This window comes from Magnolia sinica, chromosome 5 (assembly GCF_029962835.1).
Source record: "Magnolia sinica isolate HGM2019 chromosome 5, MsV1, whole genome shotgun sequence".
NCBI lineage: Eukaryota > Viridiplantae > Streptophyta > Magnoliopsida > Magnoliales > Magnoliaceae > Magnolia > Magnolia sinica.
Window position 1 is genome coordinate 110751155 of NC_080577.1, and position 10278 is coordinate 110761432.

General features: G+C 42.2%; 1 protein-coding gene across 1 annotated transcript; it reads right to left on the reverse strand.

Moving 5' to 3' along the window:
* Positions 1 to 7445: 7445 nt before the first annotated feature.
* Positions 7446 to 8725, reverse strand: LOC131247155 (secreted RxLR effector protein 161-like). Its single transcript, XM_058247588.1, has 2 exons — positions 8621 to 8725; positions 7446 to 7949 (listed from the first exon to the last, which is right to left on the reverse strand). The coding sequence occupies exons 1-2, from the start codon at positions 8723 to 8725 to the stop codon at positions 7446 to 7448; spliced, it is 609 nt and encodes a 202-aa protein (XP_058103571.1).
* Positions 8726 to 10278: the final 1553 nt, after the last annotated feature.

The following is a 10278-nucleotide window of genomic DNA, read 5'->3' on the forward strand; positions in this document are numbered from 1 at the left end:
TCTAAGCTTTCTATAAGCTTATGCACGATTGATGCGTGTAGGTGACGCCAGGACGCAGCCGTAGCCTCGTAAGAGTTGAAGCGTGCAGTCGAGCTTTTAGAGTTTTTGTTATTTGCATTATCTTGTATTTCCTTTCAGACGCATTGTATTTAAAAGTTTTTTATCATAGTAGATTTTGTGATGGTGTTCTTGTGATTATTGATCATGGGTTATGTTTGTGGGTTCGCTCACTATGAATCAGACTGATGATTATAAATCTTCCTTGTAGCCTCCCAGGATTGGAACTTGGTGTATGGGTGCCGCGAGCTGAGAATGGGGTACTACGGAGGCTGTCGGCGCCGAATTCGGCGATCGGGAATTTTGTGAGCTCGGTTTCCGAGTTCGGGACGTGACAGAAGTCCTAATCCATATTTGTGTGACTCGATAGGACAAATCCTAACAAGTGGTATCAGAGCTATCGTTGGGGCACAGATCTGAATCTAAGGGATAAGCATTAGGTATGATATAGAGAAGTACTCAAGGAAAAATAATTTTAAGTTATGAAAGATCAAGATGATCAATTCCTTAATCAAAAAAGGCGAAGATGGTGCTCTTGAGGAGTGAAAGTCTACCATGATTGATGGTTATTGGAATACTCTTGATAAGAATGTCTTATCTTCGATCTATTTATGTTTCACGGATGAGGTTCTCCACAATGTCATTAGGGAGAAAACTGCGGCTAAGTTATGGGCAAAGTTAGAGGATATCTATGCGAAAAAATCCTCTAAAAATCGCCTACACTTGAAGCGATAGTGGTATAACTTTAAGATGGCAAAGGGTGGAGATCTAGAGGCTCGCATTAATAACTTTAATAAATCGATTTGCAAATTGCTGGATATGGAGGAAGTGATGAAAGATGAAGAACAAATATGTATGTTGTTGAATTCTCTTTCACCGTCGTATGAGTCATTCAAGGACACAATGTGCACCACGAATAAAACCTTGGGTGTCGATGCCGTTATCTCAACCCTTTAAGGGAAGGCCATGAGAAAGCTTAACGACGTGGGGACATCTTCCGATGTACTAATTACGAGGGACAAGAATTATGAGCAAGATACAAGATCTTCAGGGTCAAGATCTAAGTCCATGTGCAAAGGCAAATGTAAGTTAAAGTGCTGGAATTGTGGGATGGGAGGACATGTGAAGAAGGATTGTACAAATCCTAAATCTAAGAGAGAAGATTCTGAAGCTTCATACCAAGAGGTCAACGCTACCACGTTAGATGGATCAAGTGGATGTGATGGTGATGTTTTGTCTGTGTCTACGATCAGAAACTTTTACGATGATCGTAAGAGCGAGTGGATTCTAGACACAGTGCATCCTTTCACATGACTTCTCATCGGAGTTGTTTTGTCAGCTATAGGGAGTGCGACGGTGGACATGTGTTTATAGGCAATGGCATTACTTCTAATGTTGTAGCAGTTGGTATGGTGTGCATCAAGATGTTTGGTAGGGTGGAGCGTACCTTGACTGATGTCAGGCACGTTCCTGATCTGAAGAAGAATCTGATTTCTCTTGGTATACTTGAGGCAATGGGCTGCAAGTTCACAAGTACTGATAGTGCTCTTAAAGTATCTAAGGAGGCACGGGTAGTCATGAAAGTGCAATGTCTCAGTAATTTTTACGGGTTGATTGGGAGCACTTCCAAAGGTGGAGCTGCAGTGGCTGTAACAGATTCCACTTCTACACGTGTATGACATGCTGGCATGGCCACATGAGCGGGCAGGACAGGAAGGATGTGACACGCGGACAGAGATACAGAGCAGGTGGAGCAGCCACTTGTGAGAAGAATTATACAGCATAATCGTATGATATCAGTGAGGTACATGAACGACTCTAATATTGCATATGCTCTCATCACAGACAAGAGGGATTCATCTATTATTCAGGTGGCTCTTGGTGAGTCTGGTTCTGAGAAGTCGAAGGTGACTATGGATGATGTGATGAACTCATTATACTAGATCGACACATGTAAGCTGGTGGAGCTTCCAGTGGGCTAAAAAGTGGTTGGATGCAGGTGAATCTTCAAGAAGATATAACATAGATACAAAACAAGGTTGGTAGCAAAGGCTTATGCTTAGAGAGAAAGGATCGGCTTCTCAGAGATATTCGCGCCGATGGTATAGCAGGTGTCTATTAGATACGTGATTGGCGTTAGTTGGCCAATGTAATCTTGAGATGGAATGAAGGATGTAGAGTCTGCACTTCTGCAAGGAAAATTGAAAAAGTATATCTACAGGAAGCAACCAAAATAATTCGAAGTTTAAAGGGACTGAGAAAAAAGTTTACAGGAGTTTGTGTTGCAACCTGTCGCCTAGGCAGTGGTATAAAATTTGATTCCTTCATGGTGAGTTAGGAATTGTATGTTGATGACATGTAAATCGCCAATCATGACTTGTCTGAAATCATTGTATTAAAGACTCGGTTAAGTGGGACATTCAGGATGAAGAATCGGGGGCTGCAAAGATGGTTCTCAGCATCGAGACTGAAAGAGGGTTAGAGTTTGGTTATCTTACGCAGAATACCTTGGGTAGGTATTGATCAAGTATGTGATGAACTAAACAAAGCCGGAGAGCGTTCCCTATGCGTTTCTCCTTAAGTTTTCCTTGTGACATGTCCCAAAACAGATTAGGAAAAACAGGATGTCTCATGGGCCTTATTCGAATGCGGTTGTGTAACACCCTGGAAATCAGGGGTCGCGCATACGCTCAACTTCCGAGTTTCCAAGAGTCACTTTTAACAGATTTTCATTAATATGAGTTAAATCTGTTTAAGTTGTACAGCCTGAAATTTCCTGAAACATGAAACATAATCACACAAGTCTACTGAAATGAAAGAGGTATGTCATACATACAAGTCCAAAAATATAAATGGGTCGGACAAGGTGTTGCCCATCAAAAGAATGCTATGCCCCAAAAAAATAATACGGCTGAGCCCACTGCCCAGCAATCCCGATCCTGCCCATCAAGCCGATGGAAAGTCGTCCATCAACTAGAAATAAGATAGCTCGTCCTCCTCGTCGAGGCTCGCCTTACCAGGCTCCTCCAGCCCTGGGTCACCTGCATCTATGAACGGGTCTGGTTGGTGTTTTAAAACACCGCCCCAGAGTGGGAGTGAGTGATCAACTCAGTGGGTGCTATTAACCTTAAGTTATCACAGGCATCAATTATAATATGATCTTAATGAAAAGTAGACAATCACACACGTCTAAGTAATCTTATTAATGCGCATATATGCAGCATGACATGATGCATGCCCTCACCACGACGCTCCCTCGAGCGATATCATCTAATGATCGCAAATGACAACACTCCCTCAGTGCGGCCTCGATTGCCAAGTCGTCACCCTAACTAGTGCGATGCAATGCGATCGTGTTAGCAGAGTTATTAGTTAGGTCCATTCATCCAACAGATTGGAGAATCTAGTACACCCTGCGTATCAATGCCCTACACTAGTGCGAGGCCAAGACCCCCCAACGCGTGAGGCCGAGACCCCACAGTCCGTGATCCCGTCGAGTTCCTCATCCCCAACTTCAAGCACATGAAGAGTGCCGTGAGAAAGGGATCGCTCGCGGTCACTACGGGGAGGTGTGGTACCCCAACATGGGCCAACAGCTCGGACACAGTGTCTCATTCCACCATGTCGGGCTCACGAGGCTGTGAACTAATTTCAAGTGGGTTATTGATGGGCTACCACGGTTGTAGGGTATTCCAGGTTCCAAACATGTGTGAGCAAACAGGGTTAACAATCAAGGTTGGTCAGACGGTAGGCTAAACCTCATGAGTCAGGCGAGCGTGAGGCGTGTGACATCGGGCACGAGGGTCCCATGTAGTCGAACTACAGCCACCTGAACACACCCGCCCCAATCCACAAGTCCAACCATAGCGTAGTCCTACCGATGGGACTACCGTCTCTCCTCAAGTTCCTGACCAACCCAAGGGTAGGAATAGTTACTCGTAGCATGCCAACAATCAATGCAACATCAATCATATTCAACACCATGTTCTCATGTTGCTCAACATACAATTCAACTTTCTCTAACAAGCAACTATTAATATTATGAATTAAAATGTATGTGTGTGGTGTGGGTTGGTGAGGAAGTTAACACTTCCTCCATGTTGAGAAATCATATGTACAAGAGCAATAATCATACATTCTATAAGGCTACAACACATGAGAAAATTACACAAGGCATGAACATGTAATCATCCATACACCAAATCATGTGAGAGGCAAGAACAATCATCACAAGAGTCAAACCAATAATTCCATATTATTTCAACCAACCTACAATTCCTAGGGTTTCTCTAGATTCTCCAAATATAACATCCAAGCAACCAAAATCATTAATCTCGTATTAAAATTGGTGCTAGGCCACTTAAGAACAATAATCCGCACCTTCGGATTCGTTGAAGGCTTGGGAACGACCTAGGAGCGTGGATTTTTGGGATCGAATTGCCAGAATCCCTAAAACATACATTTTATGTTAGGATCTCATGTAAGTCTCTCCTCTACACAAGGGTTTCAAGCAAAAAGGGATGAAGGATCTTACCTAGACGATCAACGGGCGATCCTTGGGGTTGTAGTGTTGGGTTTTCTCTTTGGGAAAAAGATAGGGAGATGTAAGATCGGCTTCCTTAGTTCCCACCTAGATATAGGGTCCACCTTGAATCACCTCCTCTCATACTATCCTCTCCTTTTGGCTCCTTCTCTCTATTTCTCTCTTGGTGGTTGTGGCAAATGAAGGAGAGTTATGAGAGCTAGGGTTTATTCCCTAGACTTGGGCCCTTTAGCCTTAAGTTTTCTCAAATTTTCAAAATAGCCTACTAAGACTCATTTTTAGAGTTGGCGTGGCCCTAACACTCCTTTGGCCACCAAATTTGGTGGGTAGGTGCCCTATGACCCGATTAAGGCCCATGTAAAATTTGGGAACAAACGGATGGACAGTTGTGGGGCTTGAGTCAACGGTTCTGATCTTTAAACGGCCTTGAGGGGTCCATTCTAGTGATTGGAGTGATTCTGGTGACCCTTTGGTTATGAAATTTCTAGGATAGTTGCTTCATGGCCCGATTAAGGGCCATACAAAATTTAGGGGCGATCGGATCTGGGATTTGGTCGTACGGGTCTGATTTGTGATCGACGGTCACCGTTCCACGATCGGGTCTCAGAGTTGGTGGACGAGTGTAAGAAAATTCATTAGACCTCCACCATAAAGGTGGAAGAGATCCCATGGTTAGATAGCATGGTATCTCGGTTTCATTTGCAAGCGCCAGATTTCGGTCATGACATTGGTGGGGTGCATTTAGTTAGTGCCAGATCCCACTTCTGGGTGTCCGCTGGGTCCGTGGTCCGCGATGGTTTACAAGCCCAGTGAGATTTATGGTTGCCTTCATTTTTAGAATTTTCTGACCTTTCTGTGTCATGGTGTAGCCCATACGGGCTGTCGTTAAGGGCAAATGAGCCATCTGGCTCGACGGCCCGCACCGGGTCCTATCATGACCCGACCGGTTTATTCTAATGGGTTAATCCTAAGTTGATTTTCCTATGGTACCTCACCGTGCATAGTTTAAATGATCGGTCATGCGAAAAATCCTACGTGGACACCCCAGGACACTGTACTGGTTGGACGGATTGTTACAGGTTGGCAGTGCGTGCCATGATCTGTATTAAACTGGTTATTTCACAGGCAATTTTGTTGTGAGCAAATACCCCGTCAAGTAACATTGGATGGCAGTGAGATGATTACTTCGATACATTTGAGGTAAGAAGACTATGTCTTAACTCTTGAGAAGATAGGAACAAAGTTGGAAGGGTATGTGGATTCAGATTACGCAAGCAGTGTGGATTATAGGAAGTCGACTTCAAGTTACTCATTTGTACTAGCGGGTGAAGCAATTAGTCAGATGTCCATGTTATCCGACAGGTGGTTGAGGAATGAGGCGTAGCACTGGAGAAGATTCACACCAGTGTGAAGCCGGAAGACATGATCACCAAAGTCGTTCCTGTAGAGAAGTTCAAGTTTTGTACAACTTCTCTAGGCTTGGCGATGGCAGAAAAGAAGGACAGTGTGCACAAGAAGCGTTGATTGAAGGTATGATGCATTACAGAGATAAAAGAAGATGTTAAGAAGCTACATGGTTAAAGATTGAAGACATGATTGAGATTGTGGTAAAACAGATGTCTTAAATCTTAGTTCACCGAGATGCTCAACCAGTCGAGGGACTGGCTCGACTAGTCGAAGGTCCCTTCGACTGGTCGAAGACAGTTCGACTCGAAGTTCATCAATGATGTATTTGGGATTTCTGGGATGCTCGACCAGTCGAAGCCCTGACTCGACTAGTCGAGAGTTACTCAGACGGTGCGTGGTCTGTGCCCGGTCTGCGTAAATTTGAAGCGGTTTATAGGGAGGTGTATAAGTTAGGTTTCCCCATCTATAAATAGGAGTCCTTAGGGCTATTCTCATGTATGCTAAGGCTTTATAACGGGGTTTCAAGGGTTCCTAAAATGATTTTAGGATTTTTAAGGGGTGTAGCAAGGGTGAGATTCGAGGTTGTTCAAATCGGGTAAGTCTTCTTTCTTTCTAATTCATATTTTCATAGTGAAGATCTATCACTCTATACCGTGGTTTGTTTTCGCAAGGATTTTCTACGTTAAATCTTTGGTTTCTCATGTGTTTGCTTGGTGCTCTTGAATTGCTATCCTAGATCTATATCTGCGTGATTTAAATTAAACATATATAGGAAATAAATATATTTTTGCCTCTTTTTTATTTTATATATATATATATATATATATATATATATATATATATATATATATATAATGAGACTCTTTCCATATTTATAAAGGGCTATGGAAGATTCTATAATCAACACAACTCTAAAAAGTTTTACAAGCTTCCAAATATCGTATTAGGCTCCATCATATTCCAGAACATTTTAAGAGAATCCGAAAGGTTCTAACATAGTCAGGAACATTCCAGAAGAGTTAAGAAGACTCTATTAAACTGTCTAAGTTTCTGGAAGATTATAGAAAATTTCAGAAATGTCCGGAAGACTCCGGAATATTCAAGAGAGGTGGTGATAGCATTTAACACTCCCCCTCAGCACCAACTCTCACAATTCTGCCTTGGTCATCATGCAAAGTTGTTTTCTGAATTCGGTGAACTTAGCATTGCCAAGTCCTTTTGTGAGTATGTCTGAAACTTGGTTGTCAATCTTCCCATGACTTATCTCGATTTCTCCTTGAAATACCTTTTCTCTCACGAAGTGATAGTGTACCTCCATATACTTGGTCCTAACATGAAACATTGGATTATCAGCCAAGGAAATTATTGATTGATTGTCGCAGCGCAATATCATTGGATAATCATCTGGTTGATAAAGATCCCTCATTAACCGTATCAGTTATGTGTTTTCTTGTGCTGCCGTTGCCATTGCTCTGTGTTCAGCCGCCGTGGTTGATAAAGATACTATAAGTTGTCTCTTGCTACACCAAGAGATTGTTCCTGAGCCGAGGTTGAATACGTATCCAGTAGTTGATCGTCGTGTGTCATGATCACCACTAGAGTCAGCATCATAGTACCCAACTATCTTGCATGCTCCACCTTTCTTGTACAATAGACCAAGGTTTATTGTACCCTTCACATGCCTCAGTATTCGACGTACTGCTTCAAGATGCGGCTTCTTTGGTGTTTGCATAAACCGGCTAACCACTCCAACTACGTATGTTATATCCGATTGCGATAATGTAAGGTAGATTAGACTACTAACTATTTGCCGGTACATAGTTGCGTCTTTCAAGTCTTTTCCTTCTTTCGAACATAGCCTGACATTAGCCTCCATAAGTGTGGCAATTGGCTTGCATTCGAGCATATCATATTTCTTTAATAGATTTTTGGCGTACTTCCGCTAACAGAGGAATATGCCTTCGTTGTTTTGGTCAATCTCCAACCCAAGAAAATGCTTCAGATCTCAAAGTTCCTTCATTTGGAATCGCACAGACAAGTTCTCTCTTATCCTTTCAGTCTCACCGTCATCATCTCTAGTGATAATCAAGTCATCCACGTATACTAACACTATTGTTAGTTTACCTTCCTGAAGTTTTACAAAGAGACTGGAGTCCGCAGGTACCACCGAGAACTCACTTTGTACTAGGAATTCCTTTATCTTGCAATACCATGCCCTCGGTGCTTGTTTAAGCTTATACAAGGCCTTCTTTAGTTTGCAGACTTAATCCTGATACCTTTTACTTTGGAAACCACTTGGACGCTTTATGTAGATATCTCGATCAATTTCTCTATATAGAAAGACATTCTTCATATCCATCTGCTACAGCTTCTAAGATTTGCTTGCTACAAGTGCTAGTAGTACTCGCATCGTTGTAATTTTTGTTACTAACTAAAAGTGTCATCATAGTCTAACCCATATTCTTGTGAGAATCCTCTAGCCACTAGTCGAGCTTTGTACCTTTCTATTGATCCATCGGGGCGAGTCTTGACTTTGTACACCGATTTGCATGATATCGGCTTCACATCCTTGGGTTTTGGAACTAGTTCCCAAATCTGATTTTGGTTCAATACCTTAATCTCTTCTTCCATCGCCTTCCGCCATTTTATGTCTTGGGATACTTCTTCAAATGTCGTTGGCTCTTTCATGGTCTCTTCTTCTGCTAAGGCAACATCCATATATCTTGGGTTAAGCTTTCTCTGTCTAGTCGACCTCCTAAGTGGTGGGTTGTCTACCGCAACCTCCTGTTGACTCGAGCAAAGCTCTTCTGGACTACTTTGATATACTCCAGTTTGCTATAGACTCATAGATTTATCTGGCGTTCCAGACAGATTACGCACTTGCTCACCATCACCTGTTGTAGGCGTCAACTCCTTAGTTGAAATAGGAAATTCTTCTCCTTCCCTTGTCTTCCCCATCTTCTCATGCAGTTTATCTTCTAAGTCTTGAGAGTTTGGCAGCTCCTCCTTCAGTGGCGACCACTATGATGAGGCTTCGTAAAAAACAACATTCCTCGATGTGTAGCATCGACTAGTTGCAGGGTTGTAACATTTTCACCATTTCTTCTTACTGCTATAGCTCAAAAAGATGCAACGAATCGCCTTCTTATTGAACTTGTTATGCAAGTAATCAGACACAAACACATAGCATACGCATCCGAAGACTCGGAAGTGACTCACCTTGGGCTTTATGTTCCATAGTTTCTTGAAGAGTGAGACAAAGCCTAGTTTTGTCTGTGGTAGCCTATTGATCACATGAGCTGCCGTCTACATGCACTCTGCCCAGAATTGTCTGTGCACATTCTTAGCATATAGCATACTCCGACATATCTATGTAAGGTGACGATTTTTCCTTTCAGCAACACTGTTTTGTTGTGGAGTGCCTGAACAAGTTAATTGTCGTCGGATTCTATACTACTTTAGATAATTTGAGAACTCATTCGACATAAATTCTCCACCACTATCCTTTCGCAAGCATTGAATCCTTCTATCGAACTCACTTTCAACCTTCTCTCGAAATTCTTTAAATTTTGATAAAGTTTTTTACTTCTCTTTCATGAAGTAAACCCAAATGTACCTTGAGAAATCGTCAATGAAGGTCACCATGTAATACATGTCACTAACCGATGCTAGTTTTACCCGTCCGAACACGTCTGAGTGGACAAGCTCTAAGGGTTCTTTAACTCTAAACTTTGATTGTTCATATGGCAATTGGTGTGCTTTGCCATATTGACACCCTGCACAAATTATATCTTCTCGAACATCCAGCTGGGGAAGACCTTTAAGCATAGCCTTCTTTATTATTATGTTCAGCTTATGATAACTCACATACCCTAAACGTGCATGCCAGAGATTTGCAGTCTCATTTTTCCAAGTCTTATCTACATAAGCCGATTTAACTGATATAACGTAAATTGACTCCAAACGTCGTCTTTCCATTGTAGGTGTACCTAACAGTTTAAGGTTTCGGTACACCTTAACATCCTCCGGTCCAAATACCACATAATTACTAGAAGATGTCACTTGTGATACTGACAACAGATTTTTTTTCATCTCTGGCATGTGATAAACATCTTACAACTTTACTTGATTAAGGCTAAATCGAGGTGTCATAGTAGTCATACCTACGTGAGTTATAGGCAATCTTGAATTATTAGTTGTTGCCACCACCCGATCTCCTTATAAACTCGACAGTTTCTTCTTATCACCTGTCATGTGATTTGAGCACTCTG

Bases quoted from the DNA above. Each gene is read 5' to 3' on its own strand.
- LOC131247155 (XM_058247588.1), bottom strand. From the start codon at position 8,725: ATGGATGTTGCCTTAGCAGAAGAAGAGACCATGAAAGAGCCAACGACA. The intron at 7,950-8,620 runs GTATTGAACCAA...TTCCTCTGTTAG, and splicing joins CGATGGAAGAAGAGATTAAG to CGGAAGTACGCCAAAAATCT.